The 27,212-nt window shown below is 37.9% G+C and overlaps 1 protein-coding gene across 2 annotated transcripts; it reads right to left on the reverse strand.

Annotated features, from left to right (window-relative positions):
• Positions 1-1,731: 1,731 nt before the first annotated feature.
• On the reverse strand, positions 1,732-25,099 carry ints1 (integrator complex subunit 1). 2 transcript variants are annotated; one of them, XM_052550790.1, is made up of 48 exons: positions 24,953-25,099; positions 24,441-24,529; positions 24,059-24,346; positions 23,123-23,319; positions 22,903-23,040; positions 22,663-22,822; positions 22,468-22,573; positions 21,479-21,665; positions 21,240-21,385; positions 20,975-21,116; positions 20,633-20,809; positions 20,436-20,544; positions 20,222-20,342; positions 19,846-19,923; positions 19,611-19,768; positions 19,404-19,500; positions 19,098-19,189; positions 18,962-19,022; positions 18,682-18,879; positions 18,385-18,514; positions 18,117-18,296; positions 17,345-17,494; positions 17,090-17,263; positions 16,902-17,006; positions 16,649-16,816; positions 16,446-16,557; positions 16,210-16,368; positions 15,474-15,620; positions 15,288-15,386; positions 15,059-15,183; positions 13,614-13,868; positions 13,371-13,530; positions 13,125-13,256; positions 11,555-11,735; positions 10,494-10,617; positions 10,063-10,190; positions 9,899-9,986; positions 9,108-9,355; positions 6,532-6,661; positions 6,308-6,441; positions 5,019-5,211; positions 4,736-4,857; positions 4,522-4,631; positions 4,322-4,429; positions 3,412-3,482; positions 3,229-3,320; positions 3,033-3,142; positions 1,732-2,069 (listed from the first exon to the last, which is right to left on the reverse strand). In XM_052550790.1, the coding sequence occupies exons 2-48, from the start codon at positions 24,493-24,495 to the stop codon at positions 1,954-1,956; spliced, it is 6,561 nt and encodes a 2,186-aa protein (XP_052406750.1). In that variant the 5' UTR covers positions 24,496-24,529; positions 24,953-25,099; the 3' UTR covers positions 1,732-1,953. The 2 variants fall into 2 exon arrangements, with proteins under 2 accessions (XP_052406750.1, XP_052406749.1); XM_052550789.1 differs by having other exon boundaries at positions 4,322-4,432.
• Between the last annotated feature and the right edge of the window lie 2,113 nt (positions 25,100-27,212).

Below are 27,212 nucleotides of genomic sequence, written 5' to 3' on the forward strand. Positions count from 1 at the left end.
GTTTCTTTTTTTAAGAAATTTATACTGTTATTCAGCAAGGTCACATTAAATTGACCAAAAATATATTTATAATGTTTAAGACTTGAAATATTTAATTGTGTGTGTGTGTGTGTATATATATATATACGTGTATATATATATATATATATATATATATATATGTGTATATGTATATGTATATATATATATGTATATATAAATATATGTATATATATATATGTATATATATATATGTATATATATGTATATATATATATGTATACACATGTATATATATATATGTATACACATGTATATATATGTGTATATATACATGTATATATATGTGTATATATACATGTATATATATGTGTATATATACATGTATATATATGTGTATATATGCATGTATATATATGTACACGTGTATATATATATATATATATATATATATATATATATATATATATATATATATATACATATATATACACGTGTATATATATATATATATATATATAAATTATTATTTTCAAATATAATAATAATTTTTTTCCTATTTTTATTAAATAAATGCAGCATTGTGACCACAAGACACTTCTTACTTCTTTCCCCCCTCCTAAAGCTCATTGAGCCCAAATACCTGAACAATGGTGTACATTTCAAATACCCTTGTTTCTCATAACCAATTTTTGGCCAATTGACACAAATCATTAAATCTGAAATCATAATCTGTTATTATTAAGACATTCCTTCAATTAGAAAAATAAGCAAATATATAATTCAGATCAATCTCCTGTATTTACAGTCACTTCAGAATTTTTAAAACGTATAAATGTACTATGAGTAATTTTCATATAATGCCACCTTTTCACTATTTTACTGGTTTTCACTTGTGCTATAACATCAAGGCAGACGTTGCTGATTTGCAACAGTTAAAAACTAACTAGCTTATTTACTCCAGATACATATTTTATGTATCTGGAGTACTAAAAACTTGTTACTAAAACTTAATTTGAGCCTGAGAGGGTTAATACTAACAATAATCATCCTGTACGTGCTACACTCATGAGTCAATAATTTCACCGTAAATGAATAACACGTCTTCCTGCTCCCTATCTGTGAAACATGTCTGGCAGAGTTCAAACACAGATGAGATGAAGATTCACAAATTCCACTTATGACATGTTAAAAGCAGAGCACAGAGCGTGAAACTGAACACAGGAAGAAGGCCCTTTCATCAGGAGGACTTGGTGAGAGGCTGTCAGTCCTCCAGCCGCCAGTGCGGACATGTCCACCGATCGCCCGCTTCCTCAGACCCCAGTGTAACCAGACACCCGCACACTCACTCCCAGCCCCCATGCACTCTTCACACAGCGATCTCTGGTGTGTGTGATTGAACAATTACCACTACGCTTAATTTAGCCGAGGCTCACCGGCATGCTGGCGCGCTGTTCTCCCTTTCCGTCTCCACACAGATAGAAATCAGTGACACTGGACAAGAACAACTTGCACTTTCATGGCAAATAGACTTCCATCACAGCATTCACAGCATAGCTGAGATCTGTTAGGGATACAACATGAAGAAAAGGGGAGCGAAAAGCCCATGCTCACTCAATTGCAATCATGCAAAGGAAAAAGATCACAGCCTTCCCCTATCCTCCAACGGAAAGAGTTATTTTACAAACAATACCAATCTTCAAGTGTTAAAAAAAAAGAGAGAAAAGAAGTAAAACAACCCTGAAAAACAACTTAGGAGCATTCCAACACTCATTGTTTTATTATTCAAAGCAGTAGACAAAAAGACGTATGACAGGCTTCACTCCCAGCAGACACAAGAATCACTGGAAACATTAGATGCTTTTCAGTATTTGAGGAATAACGTCTAGAAATGCTGTATCTGAATACAGATCTGAACAGGATCAAGAGTGCACGACACTGCTGAGGGACCAAGATTATGATTGAAACGGATGTCTATGTGGTTGCCTCCATGCGCAAGACCTTCAAGGATTCTGTGATCATGGAGCTGGTGTCAATCTGACCGTAGATGCCCACTAAAAACGCCTTATGGAGAAGAATATCAGCATGTTCTGGGGAACAAAAACAAACAAAATAGAGATAGTTCCTTTAAAAAGAAATAAAGACAAATGCTATCTTTAAGCACTGGTAACAGAATCTGTGGCATGCCGTCCATTTCCACAGAAAACACACACACACACACACACTTTGTGGGGGGAAACAATTTAAAGAAGGAAATACAAGCTGCATGTTTCTGCTTAAAACCTTTCAAAATGCCTCTTAGATTTCTAGAACTTCCACTTCCTACCGAGGAATGAGCCAAATTCTGTGGTAATCAGCATCATTTTACAGATGCTGTCAGATTAGTTTAAGGGTTAATTCACCCAAAGAATTCTGTCAGTAATTGCTCACACTCATGTCAATGCAAAAGACCGTCACTCATCTTCGGAACACAATACAAGACAGTTTTGATAAAATGATAAAATGTGTTTTTGTGAGAAAAATATCCATATTCAAAACGTAATAATCACTGTAATCTACAGTAGCTTGCGCTCACGGTTGTAAACGAAAGCACACACTGAAGACAGAAGAGAAGAAATTGTCTAATAAAGCTCTTTTTGTTTTCTATGCGCACTAAAATGATTTTTGTAGCTTCAAAACATTAAGGTTAAACCACTGATGTAACATGGACTATTTTACTGATGTGCTTGCTACCTTTCTGGGCCTTGAACATGTCAGTTCTGTTGCTATCTATGCAGGGTTAGAAAGCCCTTGGATTTCAGCTAAAATATTTTACTTTGTGTTCAGAAGATGAACAAAGATTTTACGGGTTTGAAACTACAGGAGGGTGAGTAATTAATGACAGTATTTTCATTTTTGGGTGAACTAACCATTAATAATAATAATAATAAAAATAAAAAAAAATAAAAAATAATAATAATATATATATATATATATATATATATTGCACAACAGCAGCGAGCAAAAACAATTATCATGGTTTCTTATAATAAGGTCATCATCTGTTTTCATACCTTGACAGAGCAACACATATTCAGGCAAGTTTCTCAAGGCCGTCTGCACTACATCAAAGTCCCCGCTGCCCAGACAGTACATGAAGGTTGGCAGGAATTCAGCAGCCATACTAGAGTTAGCAAAGATAATGGTGAGTGTATTTGTACATGACATTTCGATTTAACACATACTACATACTTGCCTCGGGCACCTCACCTGGGGATGTTCTGCATGCACCGCAGGGCCAGACTGAACGCCATGTTGCGGCACACTTCTTCAGGGGAACTCATCAACCTCTGCAGATCGTTCTGATAATACATGACAAGCTGCTTGTACTTGCTAAATCTTGCTAATTTCTGTTTATTGTGCAATTTTGTGTGCATTGTGCAATGTACTTACAACAAAATACTGAATGATCTCTGGATTTCTTTTGGATTTCTCATCCACTTCAGTTAACCCCTCAAACACATCTAGAACAAAATAAGATAAACGTACATCATCACAATATATGAAACGGTAACACTATTTTACAGTGCAACTAAGCCTAAACTAAACAATCCTAACCCTACAGTAAGTACAAGTTGTTACTATAATTTAGTCAGCACTAATATTCATACAGAAATTACACTACAAGAAGGACACCGTGAAGTGCAACCAAACATAACTATAAAATCATTACCTGGAGTAGTTTTTACTCATAATAAATTCTAAACAGTGAGCAGCATATAAAGCTAATGTTATAATAATAATAATGCATATAATAATGCATATAACTCAATACATAGAATTTTAAAATAATTCTAGAATTTAATCTCCAATATTATTTGTATTTTATATAGTAAATAATAAAACCACTTTATTTTTAGTTTATACTGATGTAATAATAATAATAATAATATAATTAGAATAATACTAAATCTATAATTATATTGTGTTTTTTGTATTATAAAACAATCTATTCATATTTTTATATGTATAGGATTATTTAATAATTCTGAAATTATTCGGTTTTTTATAATAAATAAATATTGAGAATAAATAATTATTTGCAAGATTCAAATGCCTATAATTAAAAAATTCCCTACACCTCTCCCTTCTTATAGCTTCCAAAATTAGTGTAAAACAATCAGCTCAATTTTAATTATAATGTAAAGTCAACTTGAATTTAATTTCATTTATTCTATGCCTTCTAATTCTAAAAATTCTTAAAAACTAAATATGGAGAACATCCATGATTTAATGTGGCTCTATTTTAAGAATAGTACAGTTTTTAAAGGAAATAGTCTGAAAACGGTTTTATTTCTATCACCCTCAATTGCTTCTCCTTTGGAGATCTTCTTCAGGCATTTAGTCATGTCAGTCAGCGGCATGGAAGCGGAGATGTTGAGCAGAGGGAGGGAGCCGGAAGACGAATCCTCTGCTGAAATACAAAGAGTGAGAGACGAGCTGTGGTGACGATCATCTCGCAGGTAACTCTGTCTCTTGTGAGTGAGGTGTTGGAGCTCCTACCTTCTCTGTCCTCAGCAGCGCTCTCAGAGGAACCACACTTCACAGGCAGAGTCAGTCCAGCGAGCAAAGACTTGAGCTGCACCAGGTCCGGATTCTCAGTGGATAGTCCCCTGAGATCCAGAAAACACAGGGAAACGTTTTATGCAAATGAAGCACTGAGGGTATTTGATAATGCAGGAATGCATGCGTGATGCAAAAGGAAGGAAGGTCTTACTGGAGCACATCTGAGTGTTTCTGAAGGAACGGCACAGCAGATGCTGCATCATGGTTGATGTACTTTTGGATGAACTGCACAAATTTGTTTATGACGGGCATACGGGATGATCTCTTGAAGTTCTGCAAGAACAGTACATGAAAATGCTGAAAAAATGTTCCCAGCAGTAGGTACACTATATCGAACACAAATATTAATTTAACAGATAAGCAACTGTGTGAGGTCTGCAATCGTGAAAAAAACGTGAGTACATTGCTAGATTGGGTCTGTCTACTCTTTCTACCTGCAGCACTTTGATGAAGGACAGCAGACAGTCCTGCAGTGCCCTCTGGTGGTCAGAGTGGAAAACCAGCGGCTGCAGCAGCTCCAGGATCACCAGGACATCGCTGAAGAAGGTCAGATGGTTCTGCTGCCTGATCTCCTGCAGGTTCAGATGGATGCGACCGTGCAGGAGCGCAGCGATCATGGGCAGGTGTCTGGAAAAACAAAAAAACAACAACTCTATTATGCATTCAGCACATACATGAAAATTATTTTAACTTTCTCATGTCATAATGGAATAATTATGCATATAAAAATATTACTTATTGCACATTTAATATAATTCTTAACATATTTAAAGCACCCAAACCTGTCATGTCATTTCAGATGCAGCTCCTGAAAACGTTATGGCCACATTGCAGCCTTTAGAGTTCAGTTTAATAAATTCAATGTTAAATTTAAATATTTCTTTCTAAAGATACTTTTTTTTTAATGTTTAAAAAAAGAAAAAAAAAGAAGAAACAAATCACAGTAATGACAATCAATTATCTTTTAAGGGGTAATTTTTCAACCCAAACTGATCATTGGCATTAAAATTAAATTTAAAATATTAATCTCTTGACGAGGCTAATTATTAAATTATTTATTATTTTATTCTCCACTTAAAAAAAGAAAAAAGAAAAGAAGAATAACAATCAAGAATTGACTGATTGATTGGCTACATTTTCATTGAATTAAATGGTGTCCCAGGTTTTAAAATAATAATTCAATAATTTGACAACACATTTTTATTGCTCTCTGAGGACGGGATTTTTGTTTTAATAAATGTTTTATTTTGATAGTTTTTATATTCGATGCATTCTATGATTACGCCAGGAGGAGGAATAACAAATTATTTATACAATAAAATAATTAAGGAAATATGAGAATATTTATAGGAAATCAATTTGAACACACTGTTTATTTAGACAGATCTCTATATATTGTATTTTTATTTTTTTTATCTAGTATTTTTATGACTGAAATAATGATTAGCTTTTCATCAACTCACAAAGCACCTGCTGGACTAGAATATTTCTGATTCTTAAACTGAATTAGGGCTGCACGATAAATCTCATGTGATTGTCTGAATGAAGATGAATCAATGAGATGAACTGCCTTCCGATTATGAAGGCCATATTGCGTAGCTTGTCAGTGATCTACGGCTCTGTGGATTAAATGCCGCTCCATCTAAAAGCATGTGATGGACATTAATCGCATGCAATTTATCGTGCAGCCCTAAACTGAATGGAAAACCCTTGTGTGATAAACCTGAGTAGAAGCACGGGGTGAGAGACGGCCAGTTTCCTGCAGGCCAGACTGGCATCAGACGCGCGGTTCTCAGCTGATTCGGAGTCGCCGGTGTCGGCTAGCAGAGTGATGAGACGATGCACGAGAACATCCAGCTGAATATACAGACAACAAACAGCATTAATCTTCCAGGTGATGTGAACAGGAAGCTCGTGGCCTGACGTGTCAGAAACTGCGGCGGTTACCTTGCAGGTGCTGCCGTCTGCTGCCCCCTCAGCGCTCAGGGTGGTCTCTGGTAGGCGGAGGTGTTGGATGACCTCTGGGAAGTGCAGGTAGATCTGCAGCAGCAGCGTCTGACACCTCTTACTCATTATACTGGAAACATCACACATAGTATTCAACACTGGAAAGAACCATTACTTAAACAGGCCAACAACTTCAGCATTCACAGTTCACACACAACAGCTGTGACTAAGTTACACTGCAGATGGTTACAGGAGAGGCTGCATGAGTAATATGTCAAGTACAACGAAGAGTGCTTGATTCATAAGCATTAACTTTTTTTTATCATCAGTTTGCCTGAATGTGTCATGTCTTGTGACCGGTTACTATTTCTTTTCTCTTTTTCACCATTTTTTTTTATCCATTTCGTCCCTTACTAGTTCACTTTAAATGCTCCTGTGGTATGACAAATAAATTTAAGACAATTAAAGAAGATTTTAAAACTGTACACAACACTATACTATTATACTATTAAGTAAAAACACTATTAAGCAATAAAATAATTAGATTAGATATTATATTATAATATATTATTTAAATACATTATTAATTACTATTATTATATTTTAGTATTAATGGTTGACTTAACTTGAAATATCTTAAAACTTAAATTAATGTTTTAATAACATTACTTGATAATAACTGAAAATAAGATTTCTTAATTAAATCTGAAAAATGCTGTTTAAAATACTCTTATAGTCAGAAAATAATGCCACGTAGCAGGAAACTTTCCCATTATAGTTTTTATATTGTATATTAATAATAAATATTATTTGCCTAAACATTAAATACATAAGATGTACAATAAGAATAATGAATATTACATTTTTGCCCGTTTTAATAATTATTGTAATTATTAAAGAAATAGTAATAATATTAATTTATTTACTTATTATTTTTACTTTAGCAACTATTATATTTCAGAAATGCACAAAACGCTGTTTATAATAATACTTTTAGATTCATGTTACAGAAAGACAACTTTCCAAAAGTTTTTAATGTCAATCGTCCAGAAACAGTCATAACTGCTTTATGAATAATTATTTTATTGTATTAAAAACAATTTTTATTGAGAACATTGTATTAAATAATTAAGAATTGTAAAAATATTTTTTTATATGACATTTTGGCAATTTAAATAATAATGAACATTACATATTATGAGCCATTTAAATATATATATATATATATATATATATATATATATATATATATATATATATATATATAATTATCAATAAAAAATAAATAAATAAGCAAGTATAGTCACAAGTTCTGTCGTTACCCATAGAGTTCAGTGGAACTAATGACCAAAGTTAGCCAACTATGCTTCTGGGAAACGCGCCCCAGAAAGACTATGAAGATTAAAGTGAGAGAGACTATAAAAACCAGCCAGTATCAATAGCAGACTATATTACCAACAGAAGAACACACGCTCTTGTCTACTCGTCCAATCAAACGAAAGCCTTCTTACCAACAATGTCGTTGCATAAAATTGTGGTTTATGCTTGCTAATCTGCCATTGTACTCACAAGCAACAGATACGGAGAGAATGCCAAACAAACACACGACTGTTTATCCCACCAAACACGCACTTTACATGCCAGCATTACCCCAGCCCATTCTCCATCATAAGACAGCTTAGCTCCCCTTACAAATACTGCATTTCTGGGAGTCAGTTTTTTTGTCTGACCTTGTCCAAAGATTTTTTTCCCCCTCATTAAGAGGTTTAATAACCAAAGGCAAATTCACGAAAGGAAGGGGGGCTGCCATCACAAAAAGCCCCTGGTCTGATCTCTTTGACAGCCCCAGTCTGAGCTGCGCCTCACAACAGAAGCCAAAGGAAGAGCCGGAGCCTTAATCCTCATGCATTCATTATACTACACCGAGCTCTCGCTTCTCATTTCACAGCACAAGAACTAATTACAGCTCCTCCTGCTACTGAGCCTGATGTAGAGCATTTCTGCTGTAAGCAAAGCAATGGCATGGAATCACGTCCATCTATCAACGTCTTCAAGGGGGCCTTTAAGGAGGAAGTTCAGTGCTTTCGCTTTGTAATGGTGGAGAGTGTTTGCAACATGGTACAAACCCTGACTTCTGTCTGACGCTGATGTCCTTGCTGTTTTGAGGGGGTTTTTGAATCCACTTATTTTTTTAGAACAGTACTGAAATTGTACTTCATGAAGGAAACAGCAGAGCTTTTAAGGCAGCAAGAAAATACTGGTAGTTTTTCGGTAAGATAAAGTTTCAGGCTTAAATTCGGATGCAAACTCAAATGCCACATGAGAATATTAGGCGGCGCAACTGTTTCCAACCTACATGTAAAGCAGTTTGAGTTGAAAACTATGGAGAAGGACAAAAACAACAACAATCCTTTATTTCCTCTTTGAGCCCCAAGATGCAATGCGTCTGAAGCACCTGCACTAACCGCTAGATCATGACTCTGACTATTAAACCATTTTAACGAAAGTGGCAACTCACTAGCCATATCATGAAAATCAATCTTTCTTCTTTGAGAGATTTTCTTGAAATGATGTACCTGTCTCCCCATTTCTTGACGCAGCTGATGAGGTACTCTGAGACTTTCTTGACGTTGTCCAGGTCCGAGTGGAGACAGCTGTGCAGGAGGGGCAAGCGTGACTGGAGAAGAGAGCAGGAGACCTGGTCCAAAGCACTCTTGGAGGTGTCTGAGTCACGGCAGCTCAGCTCTGACTCAGACAGAATGAGGTCCACCAGACTTATGAGCTCCTCAGAAGACAGCTTCAACACAAACTGCTCCGTGCGCTTCTGCAGAGACACACAAAACCCCATCTAATACATATACACTTACAAAAACATACAGCTTGAGGCTAGACATTGGGGTTTTAGACCATTACAAATTATGCTTGAGCCTGGTTAACAATAAAATAGTTATGAAGGGGCCTATTCTATAACAAAATGACTTTATTCTTACAGCAGTCAGTGATTATTGTCTACGCTCTTGTTGGTCCTTAAAATAAACCTGACTGTTTAGGCTACTGTACCTTTAAGAACTCCACATGTAAAGTACATCTGCAGGGTGCATTCTCACACCTTCTGACTAATTCATTTCTACAACATCTTCCATGTCATTTACGCTTATTTCTTAAAGCTTCTAGCCAATAGAATATTATAAGGACAAGCATAACCAGGATAAACTATACTCAAGACAGTGGGAGCCTTGAGCCTGTTTAAGACTGGCTAAATTATTTGCATGTAAAATAAGACAATTCGATCTAGCCAGGTTGCTGAAAAGGTGTTGTTATCTAAATGCATTAGAAAACAGTGCTGTTATATTAACTGTGATCAGACCTGGGGGGTTTTCTGATCCCGCCCCTGCCAAATGCGTGGAATGTGACTGCAGGCCCACAGGAAGTCCAGTGCTGAGGTTGGGTCCAGTCTGGAGATCAGATGAAAGAGAGTTACACACACTGGAGGTATAGGGAACGTGTTTAATAGAGAGAGGAGCCAGTGACCTCTGGTCTCTGTGTTTGTTGAGCAGAGAGCTGATGCACTGATGTAAGGTGCTCCAGTTGGACTGGTGTGTGAGGAGGGCCAACAGGTACGGCCTGTAGGAGGGGGCCACACTCACTCCACTCTTAGCCTGAGACGGACAACCACAAAGTTATTGCACATAAATGCAATTAAATCCTTTCAGAAGTATTTCTCCCATTTTCACAACACTTGTTTTGAAGCTTGAATAATGGACAAGAGTTGCATTTATGTACGAGTGAGTGAATGAATGAACTACTTGTGCCATGCATACAATTTAATCTATATTAAAAAGATAAAGTATTTAATGCTTAAGAAAACAAAAATAACCTTGAAAAATCCTTACACATTTTCTGTATCAGTTAAACCCCGGAGCCACACCCTCATGAGGATCAGTTAGGAGAAACTATTGTACCTTGTTTTGAGCAAAAAGCAGCTTCTGCTGAAGATCTGAGCAGACCGAGGTCACCTCGGGGTCAAGCTGCTCCAGCCAGTCAACCAGCAGCCCTGAACACGAGCCAGGCTTCGTTGACTCAGTGCTGCCAAGGAGAACACACACACCCATCATCCACCAAGAAAACACACAGGGTTTCCAGCAAATAAATAGTACACTAATTAAAACAGTGACTCCTAATTAGTGGCACATTCTGTACACCACTCCTTACATGTTAAGGAATCGGTAAGATTTTTTGAAAGAAGTCTCTTACGCTCACCAAGGCTTAATTTATGTCACAAAATTCAGTAAAAACCATAACATTAGGAAATATTATTACCATCTAAAAAATTATTAAAGAGTTTTCTATTCGAATATACTTCTTAATGTCATTTATTCCTGTGTTCAAAGCTGTATCTTCATCAACGTTACTCCATCCTTTAGTGTCACATGATCTTTCAGAAATGATTTTAATAAGCCGATTTGCTGCTCAAGAGATTTTATGATTAATAAATGAAAAACAGCTGTGCTGCTTAATAGTTTTGTGCTTTTTGTGATTCTTTGAAGAATACAAAGAACACCGTTTGTTTAAAAATAAATCTTTTGTAACAACTGTTTTTACTGTTACTTTTGATTCATTTAATGCATCCTTTTTGAATAAAAATATTCCATATTCATTTTTCCAGACTTAACAGTTTTGTGTGCATATACAGTCGTGTATATTCATGCACACAAATCTTATGAACTTGATATTTGATTAAAACAGACAAAAATCTGACTCCGTATTATTAGAGGTAAAAATAATAATTATATTAATAATTTTCTAGTTTGTTGTTGATGAAGGGGTTTTTGAGTCTTACTGTTGGGGTACAAAAAGTCACACTATGTATGATGTGCATTTAATCTGTGTCTTTGGCCATTCGACAAGGATCAAACGAGTGTAAACCACTTTTACTGTGTTCCTTCCCCACCTAGAAACAGTATCACCAGCACACAGTAAGGAAATCTGTGATGAGGCAGCGAGTGACTCATTGCACTCTTACATTTTGGAATCCACCTCCATTTTCACCCCTCGCTCCTCTGTTTCCTGAAGCAGCAGAGAGATCAACATGGAAACTGGGCCGGCTGTGTGTCCCGTGGTTCCAGTCTCCGTACCGATGGTCATAAGCAGGGACAACAGCTCCTCTAGATATGGAGACTTCACCTCCATGAGGCCCTGCAACACTAAGACACGCAGGGGTTTAGTTTTATAATGCCATCACTCTTGTGAAACACACACAGGACCAAAAAATTAAAAACAAACCATCGAAGCCAATACCACATCGCAAAAATGAGAACTACATCACGCTTCGCTTCTGAGTAATCCTGTCTGCTAGGCCTCCAGCCACACCACACTAACTTTCATAAAGATGTAAGTCATCCCTTGCCGTGGAAGCCGTCGCTGGACGTAAACAAGCCCTGGAGTGGATGTGTGGCCCTGTGTGTGTGTGTGAGGTTGTTTTTTGTTTTGGTGAGGTTCAGAGCGGAATGTTAAAATCATAAAGAGAAACACATTAAGGACAGAGGCGGTGATTCTGGTGCATGAGTCAAACGCTGCCCTCTGGAGAGACTGACTAATGCTGGCAACCACTCCAACACCAACACACAGACCTGACTTACACCTCCCTCCTCGCCTTACGTCTGCCACGAACATCTCACCAGTTCAAAAGAGATTTTTCCAATGCATACATTGTTGTCAGAGTACACCCCACCTGGTTCCTAGAGGAGCTATTACAGTTAATAACATCAGAACAGACAAGTGCTGTGTAATGTAGGAAACACAAAACATTCAAGGAGGTTATATCATACTATTTCATTTGATCTAACATATTCTATCCTACGCCCACTGAATAAACATCTTTTGACAACTCACTTTCCATGTTTGAAAAAAAGTAATTTGTGAAAAAAAAGTTGTGTTAATGCTTAAAGTCAACATTAAATTAAAATTCCCCTCATCTATTGTCTGTTATTGATCTTACTGGGAAAAATTCCTATATGTTGTATTTTGACTTTTTTGTGGCCTTGGCTTGCCTATCATAACATCATAACTCAATCTCCTTATGAAACGTCCGACTTCTCAATCGTGTCAGACGTCTGCATTGTGTATATCACAATACTGAAGAAAAGATGTGTTGTGAATTGGTTTTGAGCGTATGTTTGAGGTGCAGAGCGGCAGGTGCTACACACAGACTGAGACAGCACAAGGTTTGTTAAACTCCCTTTCATCAAGTCTTCTCGCTAGTTCTTTATATATTTAGGAAAATAATCTCGATCTAATTTCCTCTGCATTACCTTATGACTGAGAAGGCTCAGCTTAAGAATTCAGGGACAGAATATGCATCTCTGACATGTAAATGTGCGCAGTCATGTGTTCCTGCATTAATGTGAAGTCTGGAAAGTGCAACTTCAGCTTGTTTCACTAAACGCTGTTTTAGTGTGTTTAAAGGATGTTTTGATTTTCAAGATGTACAGTATGCTTTCAAAGTGCAATAAACTCTTATTTTGAAAGATCAAGGACAGTTTGATTCTTTATGATGTTCCCATTTAAGTATGAACAAGTTCTGCTTTAAATACCTTTTCGAATGAGTTCAGGTTCAGCGTTGCATTTTTCTCCAGCTCTCAGAGAGGCAATAATGCCCCTCACTGCCACTTCAGAGTCCCGTCTGTACGCCAGGGCTTCAGCCAAGTGCAGAAATCCAGTACGAACTGATGACACAGGACACAGCCAATACACGTGCTGAGCATGCTAGGACTAGCACTGTGTGGTTCTGTGCTGTAAGCTTCAATATGTGCTAAGATTCAGGATTAGGAGCCACTCACCATCTGTGACGCGATGTTTGTGAGAGTACTGAGCTGCCAGAGATTTCAGGAGGCTGTGGAGTGGCCCTGTCTCTAGCGCTGAGTTTTCCAACCATGTTAACATCTGCACAACGGTGTTGAAGAACAGTGACGAGAAGCCAACATCTTGAGACACCAAACGCTAGAAGAGAATAAAGGGAGTTAGAGTGAATGAGCAAGCAAAAGGAAGCACCGGTGTGGATAGTGAGTGTGTAGGTTATGTGCCTGGTGGAGATGGAGTTGGCGCAGTAGAGGGCAGGAGATCGTATGGCTGTGGTGCATTGCCGTGACCAGGGCTCCAGCGTGGGCCGAGTTTAGAAGGGCTGCTAAGGCTTGTAGGAGTCGCCCCGCGGGACCACCCTGCTGGACGTGACCCTGTCGTGCCCGCAGCACCTCCTGGGCCAGAGTCTGCTGCAGAGCTAATGACAACGGCCGGACCGGAGGAGGAGGCCAGCGAGGATCCACTTTCAGAGGGAAGAGCTAGATGGAGAAAAGAGAATACAGCGAAAACTAAAAGGTCACAATCACCGTCAAGCCATAAATAACTAAATTCATATTTTTGAAAATCATTACAACAATTTATACATTATATTATTTATTAAGTACACTAAAGCTGTAGCAATACAGTTAATATTATAGGATGTTTTTTTTTTTTTATAAAATAATATTGAAAATTGTTTATATTCTATCAATGTTTTTATTATTGATTTTAATATACTATTAATGATTTAATTTAATTGTTATTCATTATATTTTTTATATATTGTTTTATTTGCATGAACTCATTCGTCACTAGTCAAGTTGTATTAGTGAAGAAGGTTGTCTCCATAATAGAAAACCCTGGAACAAAGATTCGTCAGCGTCAGTCAGTGATGCTTTGAAGGGTCGAGCCAAACAAAAGTGAAAATAAAACAGATTAAACGGCCCAATATACTTCAAGGAAAATCCAAAAATGAAGGTGTGTGACCATTTGGCACAAAATCTCGTCAGAACATAAGGTCTTTTGGAGTTTAAGTGGTTTACAACAGCTTATCAGTGTAAAATATTCCTGGAACATGACAAACCAATGATATTTGTTCTTGAACATGGTTGAGGTTAAATGTACCACACTTGAGATATACTGTGTTCTTCTATGTATGTACACTAATCAATGTTTCTATATGAATAAATGGATTACATATCAATAATGTATCATACCACTCGGTTCATACGAATTACTTTTACAATGTATTTATGAATCACATTTTTACTGGAATGGACTTTCAATGGAGGGATAAAGATCTCTCAGGTTTCATCATAATATCTTCATGAGTGTTTCAAAGATGAAGGAAAGTCTGTGGAATGCCACAAGAGTTAGCAAATGACAGAATTTTGGGGTGAACTATTCCTTTAAATCCGATCAAGTGTTTCTTACTTATTTCATCACAATCCAATAATATTCATATAGTGATGCATTACGGTGTATTAAATGACAACATTTCCCAGGTTTTAGTAGAGAGTGATCGAGACACAAAGCATGCCAAACAGAGACCCTGTCAGAAGCACCGCAGCTGTGCTACAGCTCTGACAAGATCTTATATTAATAAAACAGAATGACAGAATTAAATCTTGCCAGGAGAAAGAACCCCTCTAATGAAGCAGCATAAGCATATCAAAGTGAGATGTTGCACCTGTAGTAGGATCCCAGCGAGATCATCCTCTGGGCCGATCACGGGCACCTGACTCACTGCTCTCATCTTCACAGAGCCATGGGCCGTTTCAACAGTAACCTTAGCTCTGCTCACCTCGGAGCTGTCTGGAACACATCAGATCAGCAAAGGATTCATTAGTACAAACGGAGTGAAACAGCACCATTAATCAGTGCTAACAGAAGCCCCGGTGTAGGGCACTGATCCTGACCTCTGCGCGGAGGAAGTGAAGCACTGAGTAAACGGTGAAACGTGTGTCCACCTGTGGCTCCTCTCTCATGCTGGACCTCCACTAGATGAGCCATGTAGTCTAACAGGTGGAAACATCCATGATGTTAGTGTTACTTCACACACACTCAAACATGGGAGAACAGAGTATACCAAATGAAATCCTCACTCTTGTCCATGATGTTCTGCTCCAGTGTTTGAGGATCATGGGACACGGTCTGGTCCAGATACTGGAGCAGTTTGCTCATGCTGGAGACGGGGATCCCGAAGGACTGGACGAACAACAGCAGCTGCTGGGGCTCCAGATCCTGCAGGGCTGACAATGTGACCAACAAAAATAATTAGATGAATAACCCCTCAGCTCAACTACACTACAGGTACAAGTTGGATTTTTTTTTTTTTTGAAGAAGAAGAAATTAATACTTGTATTCAGCAAGGACGCATTAAAATAAATCAAAAATGACAGTGAAGACATTTATAATGTTACAAAAGTTTTCAAATAAATATTTTTTTCTTAAAACTTTCTATTCATCAACAAATACAGAAAAACATTTATCACAATTTCAACAAAAATATTAAGCTGCACAACATGTATGCTTTTAACATTGATAATAATAAGAGATGGGTTTTTTTTGAGCAGCAAAAAAATGATTTCTGATGTGACGCTAAAGACTGGTGTAATGATTCTGAAAAATTAAAAAATGAGCAATCATTGTATTTTTAGGTGAAATACATGCAGACTTAGTGAGCATAAGACACTTTTAAACAGTAGTGTATATTGCTCTAAAATCTTTTATATGTGGGTCAGTGCCAAAATCAGGGAAACAATTAAATTAAATTCAAAACCACAGTCAATACTGGTATTGATTTATAAAATATTTATTTCTATATAGAGTTAATAATACCTGCATCGACCAATCGGGAGACTTCAGATCGGATCATTCTTAACTTCAGCCAATCAGGCAACAGAAGGGCTTCCTCAGATGTATCAACCAGGAATGCAGTGGGAAGGGGCTTTTTATCAGGAAACCAGATATCCAGCAGTGTGTAGAACTCACTTTCCCCTAAAAAGGCAACAAGCACATCAGCTGTTACTACAGGCAAGTGCTAAATCAACCCCCATACAGATAGAGATACTAACCTTTGGGAGGTCCCAGTGTGAGCAGGATGACCATAGCATGGACCACTAGGATGTGCATGGTGGCCGTTTCTCCTGTGGTCCACCGCAGGAACACTTGATCCTGAGACTCCGACTGCGAGATTTCAAAATTTGGTCTTTATTCATGTGCACAAGCAGTGGTTACAAAATTTGAATTTCCAGTACAGCTAGGTGTTCCTTAGTACCCAGCTATAGAGGTCCTCTCCCTCTTTTGTCTTCCTCATACGACGGATATAGGTGGAGAAGATGCAGATAAGAGCAGAGAGAACGGCATCCGACTCGGGCCTGCAGGAGTGCTTGGAAAACAGGCAGTTCATTATAGTGGAGCGCTCCACTATCAGACGAGCCACATCCTGAGAAGACAGGAAACACAAGGTGTGAGAGAAGAGAAAGATTACACTTGAGCTTACTTCAGGCAAGCTGTAGATTTAGACCAACCAAGGCCAGGTCATTGTGGAGGGACTGCTCCTCCACTGGTGCATGCTGGGAAAGGTAAATCAGGTATGCGCTGATGGTCTGAGGATCGGTCTCCATGTGAATGGCCTGAAATGGAAACCCACACGAACTCAAATAAGCTGAGGAAGTCACAGATATTGATAAGCTTGTACTTGTGTAGGAGGACTGACCTGCTGTAAGGCGCTGGACGTCAAGCATCTTACACTATCAAACAGAGGTAGTTTGGGGAGGTCCTGAAGGAGCCACTGGTAGCCTGGCAGTAGCTCAGCATCTCTGGAGTCCTCCTCCATGAGCTGATCCTCTCCGTCTTTTAACGCTCCCTCAGTCAGCACCAGAGACAAACCCTGATACACACATCACAACAACCATCTTATTAAACTGCAAAAATGAATCAGTTACTAGTGATTGGTAAATTAACTCCGCACCTTCATGGCCAGCACCCTTGAGGCCACCTGAGAAGAGCTGAGACGGCGCAGGAAGTAGTCCAAGACTTCACATGTGGTCTGTTCATCAGCCTTAGGACCCAGAAGTAGGTCCTGGAGCCGTCCAAGAAGCTGCCGCTGTTTCTGCTGCCTCTGACAGGGAGAGATGAGGGAAAAAAACAAAAATACAGTGAAAACAGTAATATTGTGAAATATTATTACAATTAAAAATGACTGTTTTTAAATTTAATAATAATTTAAAATTACTAATATATATATATATATATATATATATATATATATTATATATATATATATAGTTAGATATGATGACTTGCTGCTTAAGAAATATTTATACATTTTTCTCAGGATTTTCAAAGTTTGTAATATTAGTTTTGCAATATCATATATGCATTTACTGTCAATTATGATCAATTTGATGCATCCTTGCTGCAATAAAAGTATTTCTCTGATCTTACTGAACTCAGTCCTTTGAACAGCAGTGTATCTTTAATTTATTTTTATGATATATTACTTTATCATAATACATGTATTTTAATCACATTTCTTTATTTGTATATATTTTACAATTTGGACCATCCTAACACAATCAGTGCGTAAATTACTACAGTAAGGATTTGAAAAAAAAAAATGCTCATAAAACTTTGGTTAAAGATTCCTTGACTAACATTACAAGAAGACTTCAGGAGAAAAAAAAAACATTAAAAAAAAACATTAAAAAAAACAGCAATGTGCAGTCATGGCTGAGCTTTACCTGTCTTTTCTTCGCTCGCTGCTCTTTACTCTCTCCTTCCTCCTCGTCATCAACGGAGGTGGAGTCATCAGCAGCATCGTGGAGGAGGAATTCACAGAGGCACTGAACGGGCAGCACATCCAAGGACCCTTCACTGGACTGGACGAGATCAGCCAGCCACGGCATAGACTGAGAAGAAGCCTGGATGGGGGGAAATCAGACATTTAGAAAGTGCCTTAAACATGGCTCTTCATAAAGAACAGCTCTGCTAGTATATGAGAGCGTGTACTTGTCTCTGGATAATATTGAGCAGGAAGTCAGGGTTGCGGCTGCGGCACAGAAGATGGCCCAGACGCAGAGACTGGTTCAGACTCTTTACTTGATCCAGGACATGAGGTGGTGGCCTACGAGGAGGGCCCCTGGGCACAGAATAAAAGACTGGGTCAGTATACCTTGATGAACATCCTAATCTAGTTGAACAGTTGTCTAATACACCTGCCGTTGAACATCACAAATATTGCTGGTTCTTTGACAAATTGCTTTGCCGCTCTATTGCAAGTCTCGTTGTATAGACAGGAAGTCATACTTTGGGTCCAGGCAGGTGAGCTGGGACAGCAGGAGGCTGTTGTTCTCTGTTATGGTCTGTTTGGTGGAGGCGGCTGCCAGGTGGCTCTCAAAGGCCAGGATCTCCTGCCTCTCCTTCTGAGAGATCTGCAGCTCTCGGTTGATCATCTCGGTTTTGGTCTCCTCATCGGCTACCGTGCATGGAGGATAGGAGTAGTTACTGAGAAGCGAGCAAAAGAAAGTGTCAGGTGCTGACATACCCAAAAAAAAACACATTTCAACACAATATGCAGAAGCCTTACTTTGTCATAACCATCTCCATGAGCATTTTCAGAGTGGGGTAACCATCCCACGCTGCCAAACCTGAAACCATCAGCGACAGTGATATAATAGCATTCTAACGATGAAATGCAAGTATTGATTCATATCTGGCCTCACCGATTTTCTGTGGGTTGAACGCTGCGACCACAAGCAGCAGCAGCCAAGCCTTCCAGTAAAGAGTTGATATGGCCAGATTTGGAGGTTGATAGCTGAAATGGAACATTTAATAAAGTATCTCACCTCTCTGAGAAAAAAAAACAGCCCACAAAAAGTGTACCGGATGCCACAATGTAGCTTAAACTTTCAATGCAATAGTAAACGACACCCAGTGATTACTTGCCAATATAAAGCTGATGGATCACTGAATAATAAAACAGAAGTGAAACAGCAGGGACTAAACTCGGTGAAAGGTAAAGGCCGTACCCTGCGGGCAGCTGGATGTTTTCTGGGTGATGGTAAGTGCACAGGTTCAGCACAGCATCGATGAGTTGGATCCTCTCGACTCGCAACACTTCCAAGTCTACAGTTCATGATGTGAGAAGACATTTTTAAAAACAGACCACTTCTAAAAAATTCGGAGCTATTTTTAATCCTTAATATATATGTGTCTATGCAGGAGCACTGTCTTACCATCAGACAGAGCTCCCGCAGCCCTCTTCACCAGGTGATCGGCCAGCTCCATGGCGTCAGCTGGGCCCAGGGGCAGATCCCGAGACAGACCGATCACCAAGATGCGCATCAGTGTGTCCTCCAGTAGAGGAACCTCTGAGCACAGCCGGAGAAAGAAACTAACAAGCAAGAGAGATCCTTTAGCATCCATTATATCAATGTACTAAAAATGTTTAAGCAGAGATTGATGTCTTACTTTCTGTCACTCTCAGGCGGCCAGTTGTCCCATTTGTAATACGTCTCAGGCTGCTCTGTAAAAAGCACTTTGTGTAGACTGTTGAAACACAATGAAACCATCAGTAAAATAAAGATCTGCTATATGTTACAGCGTTTACATAGTCTTACAAGCAGCCAGAAAATGCTAGATTAATTTTAAGAGTCTAACGAGGGTGTTAAATGGTCAGGAAATATCAAATAAATTATGTTTCGTGTGCAATATGTTACATTAAATGATAAATTATGATACATATGTCCACTTTAAATTAGTCCTATAGTGTTAATTTATGTTTTCCATCTATTTTAAGGTTATATTTACTGACCATTAACATTAATAACAACCAGCTGAATCATACCAGTGCACATATTCTTTAGGTCCCACTTTACTGATGGTGGGAACCACGGAGTGCAGCCACCACACAGCATCTCTCTGGATGGCAGCAATCTGGTTTTGAAAGGACCTCAGCACCTCCAGATCTGAAATACATATGCCTCTTCATTAGCATAAACAGAGTTTTGATTTCTGGATATATGATGCACTGAGAGACAGAGAGAAAAATAAACTCTTACTCTTCTTCTCTCCTTTGTCCCAGGAGATGCCGGCCTCTTTAACCTGAGCCGTGATCCCTAGCATCATAGACACGGTCAAGAGATCCGTCACTTGGATGACAAAACGCTCCTGAGATGGAAACAGAGACATTGATGTACAGGCAAAGCATCAAAATCACATTTTCTACAGATAATAGAAAGAGGTATAAAGCCTTTACTTTAAACTCCATGTCCACATAACTGGCCTCTTTCCTCTCCTGCATGAGGCCTAAACAGAAAGACTGGAAGTTGATCTCATGTTTGGTCTGTTTGATGATTTCCCTGAGCAAGGCACGTGAGGCCCGCAGGTAGTCATCCTTATTGATCAGCAGGTCCTGGAACACCATGGCCAGAAACTGAAAGAAAAATCAAAGAAAAGTTATTCAACTTCTCGGGTCTCTGCTTCATGTAAATAATACATATGGTCTAGGGCAAAGTTAGATACTTAGGGTTGAGCATAAGCAATAATGACAGTGATTTGTACATGTGCATGAACCCAATAAGGTTGGTTGAAAAGTCACCTTGGGTGCCTGCTCTGGGCTATGCTGCAGAACTGTATGGAGCACTTGCATATTATTGGGATTTCTGGCATTTGACAGCTCGTTAAAGATCACAAACTTCACTGTAGTGCCCAAATTATCTCGGTGAGCCTTCAAAAGCTCCCTGCAGAACACAAGAAAAACGAAAGAAAAACATTTTTAAAAAAAGCATTTCAGCTTTACAGTACTGACTTAGAATTATGTAGAGCATAAACTGAGACTTCAGGTCTGAAGGTGTAATGCCGACCTGACACACAGCATGTAGTGGTTGAGGAGAACTTTAGGTTTGAGGCGGATCTTGATGAGGTTCGAGATGACCTCCATGTCGTCTGAGCCGTGTGTGTTACAGTTCATGCACAAAGACATCAGAAGGTCCTGTGCTGGCCGAGTCAGCTGGAGAATCACCAGACAAAAACAAACCTGTAGGTATGCGCTTTCAGACTCTCAGACAATGACGCTTCCTCTCTTTCGTCAACAGTTCCGTACCTTAGGATTCTGTAACCACATCTCGAGTCTCTGCACGGCCATCAGTCGGACCTCTTTATAACCACAGGTGGCCGTGAGGAGGCGCAGGAGGTTCCTGGACACGTTATCCATGGGCTGACGCCGGTTCAGCTGCTCCCTCAAAACTTCCAAGACATACTCCTCCACACTTTCAGCAAGCTCATCGTACCTGAAGCCAGAACATCCATTTCAATACCACAGCTAAATCTAATAGACTACTTAAGACATTCATTTATTATATATATATATATATATATATATATATATATATATATATATATATATATATATATATATATATATATATATATATAAATAAATAAATATATATCAATATTACACGTTGTTACATACACAACTGTTTCAATGTTTTGGATCATTTTAAATATTTTGTTTAAAGAAGCCTCATGTGCTCACAAAGGTGTTTATTGGATCAAATATATAAAAAAGTAATATTGTGAAATATTATACTTTAAAATAACTATTTTTATAATCTATTTTTAAAATGGAATTCATTCCTGTTAATGCAAAGATTAATTTTTACTCTACTCTTCAGTGTCACAGAAGGATTCGTATTATTATCAATGTTGTAAAAAGATGTGCTTTCCAATATATATATATTGGAAAACAAGATATCTTGTTTCTCAGCGTTCTTTGATGAATAGAAAGTTTAAATGAACAGCACTGATCTGAAATAGAAAGCTTTTGCAAAGCAATGTAAAAGTCTTTACTGTGGGCATCAAACCTGAATTAAAATAATTATTTTTCATTTAAAAGAATTAATTAATAAATTAATTAATTCAGACAGCAGACATTTAAATATGTTAACACATGATGTAGTAAAGCATGCAAGCTTTTGTCATTTTCAGAAATATTACCATTGCAAATATAAATTTCATGTAATTCATTTACTTAGTGCATATAATTAAAGACTGGGTGGGACATAGTCTTGAATATATGTGCTTCCCTACCTGGGCATGACCTGTCCATCATCCTCTGGACTCAATTTCTCCTCCGCAATTAAAAGCTCAGTCTGACCTTCATCCTCATCTGGAGTGGAAGGATGAGGGCTGTTCCCTAAAATACAGTATTCTGTGTTAATTCTTCTAGATATTCCGAACTAACACATTTCAGTCCATGACTGAGAATAGTCTTGGACCACCAACCAGCACTGAGGTCTCCCCCTGATCGCCCTGTTTCCGTCTGGAGCAGCATGCTCTTGGGGGGCATCTTGGTTGTGAAGGCAGTCTGGATATTATCAACAAAAGTTTTACAGTGCGAGCTGTCCACCCAGATACGCTCACCGAGAGAGTCCTCGATGTAGACCTGGGAAACACACCACAATGACTGTGTATCAGTGTCATGATTACAGTGAGATCAGAAAGCTGGACAGCTCGATCACTTACTTTAACAAATATCTCAGGCCAGTTTTCATCCTCCTCATAGGCAGCCATCAGTAAATTACAGGCCAGCACAGACACCAGGTTGTTCCCCTTGGCCTTAAAGTTGATTGATGCATCACGGCGGAGCAAACTGCAGAGAGCCTGAACAAAGACATTTAACCTAAGAAGCTGTCACCTGCAGCAACAGTAATTCCAGTATTACAGCACAGGAGTTTCTGTCTACCTCTATCACACCCTCTGTGGCAAAGACGTTGGGCTTGATTTTGGCGAGAAACATGAGGCTGAGGTATAGCGTCATGTCAGGCTTGGCTCGGTTCATCTTCAGTTGTTTGACAGCCCCGCAGAGCACACCCTCAATGTGCTCATCATTACCCTCTGCCTCCGCTGCCTCAATCTCATCCAGAAGCACAGCAGGTGACACTGGAAAAAGGTGAATCACATGTTGTATGAATGTACACCGGGTGTACAAACAAGGTCTATGAAAATACGAACACTGGATTGGACTATGAATGTCTAACGTAACACGTAAATACTAAAATATTTGCTGTTAATTAGTCAAATGCACTTGAACTTGCATTTGATTTTTACTTGAACATTTATGAAAAAAAAAAAAAAAAATATATATATATATATATATATATATATATATATATATATATATATATATATATACACACACACACACACTCTGAAGGAATATAGTAAAGAAATTTCATTTTGCAACAAAATGCAAAAAAAGAAAATCTACATACATTTAGGTTACATTTTAAACATATTTTGGATGAAAACCGGGAGGTTTGTGACTGTTCAACAGACTGCCAAGTAAATTACACTGTCAAGGTGTCTTACACTGTCATCCTTTTAAGGGTTTGGAACAACATGGGGGTAAGTGATTCAAGGAAAATTCTCATTTTGGGGTTGGAGTATCCCTTTAAGGCTTCATGTCATTTTAATTGGTTCATATTTACACATTACTTATATATATATATATATATATATATATTAAAAAAAATTATATAATTATATTTGCTGTGGATTCAAAGTTGGTATCAGTAATTATGTATTTCACTGCCATTGGTTTCAACTATTAAAATACAGATACTATAAATCCCTAAACTGAATGAAAGTTTTCTGTGATTAAAAATGCTTCTTATCTCACCTTCAACAGGAACTACGGATGGCTCTTTGATGGAGGGGGATATAGATCTTTTGTCAACAGCAGCCACCTCAGCGAGGCGTGAGAGGGCGCTGGGTGGAGTAGAAGAGTGCTTGGGCCGTTTGGAAAGACTGGACAGGCTAGAGGAAGAGGGGAGAGATGAAGACGCCTCTCTCTTGCGGTCCGGGGGCAAACCACTGGACGCCGGCTTCAACAGAGCTGGGATGGCTTTCGGCTCACTGCTCTGACCCTTCGCTCCAAGAGCAATGAAATCTCCTGGAGGGGGGTGACCTGATAGACGTCACAGGATGATAAAGATGGATTTGAGGGGTATACAGGATTAAATTCATCTATTTATTTGCCATAATCACAGCTGTAACCTTACCTGATGGTTTGGTGTTACTAGGTCGCCTAATGCTTGTCGGCTTTGGTCGATTCATTTTGACAATTTCCAAAAGTTCCAACTTACTGTAACTGTATAAGACATAAACACCATAAGCTTTTATTTATATTATAGCAATTACGATCATATCCTTCAAACAAACACGATCTGCATTCAGGTAAACTATACAAGCTGCGTCGTTATATGTAGCTGATAGCATTGATATGATTACACTAAGAAAACCTACTGATTCATCATGCTATGCAGTGTTAATAAAGCGACATTTATTGCCTTTAACAGCTAATATTTCCGTGTCTTCTGTCCTGTTTACAAGCTGTGTCTTTGAGTCTTTTGAGCAGGTAAGTTAGCATACTGTATCATGGTAAAAAAGAAGAAACATCGAACATTAGCCGAGATGTACTTTTTGTTTAAATACCACCTAGTGCTAACAGTAAAATATGTTAAATATACTGACATAATAAGTAGATAATATGAAAAGAATGTTTATAAACTACCTTAGCTTATCAAAGGCGCTGCTACATGATTAGCGGTGTCCTGTTTCTGCTTCTGCTGCAGTGGGAGAGTCTCCTGAGACAGCGCCATCTACAGCACTGGAGTGTGACCGACAGCCTATACATGTTCCTCTGTTTATTTCATTTTTCATCCCTGCCTATGGAAACAACCACAGAATCATGGGATCTTTCGCTTAAACCACTTATACTCTGTCCGTCTCTGGGTGGCACTGTTGGTATGAGGCGTTTGGGGACTGCAATGAATAATGTTCCCAAGAATCTTCCCTTTGAAAATGATGTCAGACATGGAAACAGACATTACTGTGCCTGCCAGACTAACGAAAACAGAACTTTCACCCAGAAAAGAACACCGCAGAGAACACACACTGTAAGGTACTCAGCAAAAACAACATATGTTTGTAATCTGACCTCTGTGGAGAAACAAAACACGCATATGTGCCTGGTTACAGTCGCTGTAAGTATTGTTGAAAACATTCTTCTCTGACAGGAACAATGGATGGCCACTTCTGAAAGCCCTCCAGATATGAAATATGCATGCCACTTCTAAAATGTTGCGAGTGGAACAAAATATCCCATGTGTTTCCCTAAACTACAAGGCAGATTTCCTGAGCATTGCAGTTGTGAGGGACTTGTAAAATAATATTCCCTAATTAGTAACATTTTGGCTGAGTCAATATACAAGACTTATTACTTACTTATTTGCCACACCAAACTGCCCACTTGTTATATAAAGTGTTTTTCATATTAACCATATTTGTATGATGTCATTGGCACACTAGTAACTATTCCAAATATAAATTCAGTGTCACAGGGGAAATTTGAAACCTGCAAAAAAATGACCTTTTTTAAGTATTTCAGGCACTTTAAATTTAAGAAATCATCAGGATTCTTTATAGTATCAGAAATTATATAGAATATGGCTAAAGTGCCATAAAGATAGTTTAAACATATTTTCAGTCTTGGAAGATTAACGCAGGTCTGTCTAATGTTTGTCTTAAGCCAGCATGGGTTAAGGATGTGTTTCCACTTTTTTTTTTTTTACATCCACATGGTGGTTTCCCACAAGTCTCATGGGAAGCAGAATGGCAGTCCATCACTTCTTTTATGTTATTTGAGCTACATTTGTCTTTTTCTCTTTGGAGGTGTGTATATGGATGCTTTGCTGCCATAAGAATGCTCCAAAGATCAGGTGGGGGGTTCTGGTAAAGTGATATTTTTCACCTGTCTGTGAGTATTTATAATGGAGAGTGGTTTTCATCAAACTTTAATTATTAGTTTTTTAATTACTTGAAGATATTTCACTTTGAATTCGTTTTCTTAACAGATTTCTTAACAATCTTTAGAAATGATGTTGTGCACTATTTTGTGAGAATACACACACACAAACACACACACACACACACAAGATTTAATGCCAAAAAATAGAAGAAAAAAAAAAAAACATGTTTTCAGTTGCCTTACGTTAAAATTCAGTACTGATGATAAAGATCATAGAATAAATTAAATGCCACCCGGAATTCTGGGCATGAAAAAATAAAGATGTCAGAAACCCACACTGATATCAAACCCATATGCTTTCTCGATAGTGAATGTGTTTGTGTTGAGTCACTCTCTGGTAGAGAAAGTGAGAGAATACTGTAAATGGTAATGGTCCACATTTCTAATATATATATATATAAAATCAATTAAAAATGAATAAATTATTATCCATATTATATTATATCACAATATATTATATTATGTACTTTGCATTTACCTCACAGCAGGGTTATATATTATATTTAAGTGAAACTTAACAACATTTTGTTACACAAAAAACTGCAAAATTACAATTAAAATAAAATAATGTATAAAAATTGAAAGGCAACATTCCTTGTTTTAATTTGTTTATTTTAATGTATTAAAATAATTAAAACTAGTTTTTTAAATAAAAAACTAATAAAAATAAACAAAATTACTGAAACCGTAACATTAAAATGAAAACAGAAAATACTAAAATAAACACTAATTGAAAAATCTAAGTCGATTATGCCAAGATGATTTTCTGCCCCACAGAAAAAATAATATTGTGCACATAGGATCTACATTGTAATATTTTTTATTTTGTTTTCAAAAACCATTGGCTATGTAGATATATGCATTCAATTATTCAAATCATCTAGTCTCTCAGTGGAACGTTAACACAGCGGTTCCCCTCCATGTGGAAGCAAAAGCACAGTGACAGAAGCTGTTTGCAACTGCT

This window comes from Carassius gibelio, chromosome B3, assembly GCF_023724105.1.
Source record: "Carassius gibelio isolate Cgi1373 ecotype wild population from Czech Republic chromosome B3, carGib1.2-hapl.c, whole genome shotgun sequence".
Classification (NCBI taxonomy): domain Eukaryota; kingdom Metazoa; phylum Chordata; class Actinopteri; order Cypriniformes; family Cyprinidae; genus Carassius; species Carassius gibelio.

Coding starts and splice junctions, on each gene's coding strand:
- ints1 (XM_052550789.1), bottom strand. CDS start 24,495: ATGAATCGACCAAAGCCGACAAGCATTAGGCGACCTAGTAACACCAAA. Junction 20,810..20,974: donor GCCCAGAGCAGGCACCCAAG/GTGACTTTTCAA, acceptor TTTTTCTTTCAG/TTTCTGGCCATGGTGTTCCA. Junction 18,515..18,681: donor CTCACCTGCCTGGACCCAAA/GTATGACTTCCT, acceptor TTCTGTGCCCAG/GGGCCCTCCTCGTAGGCCAC.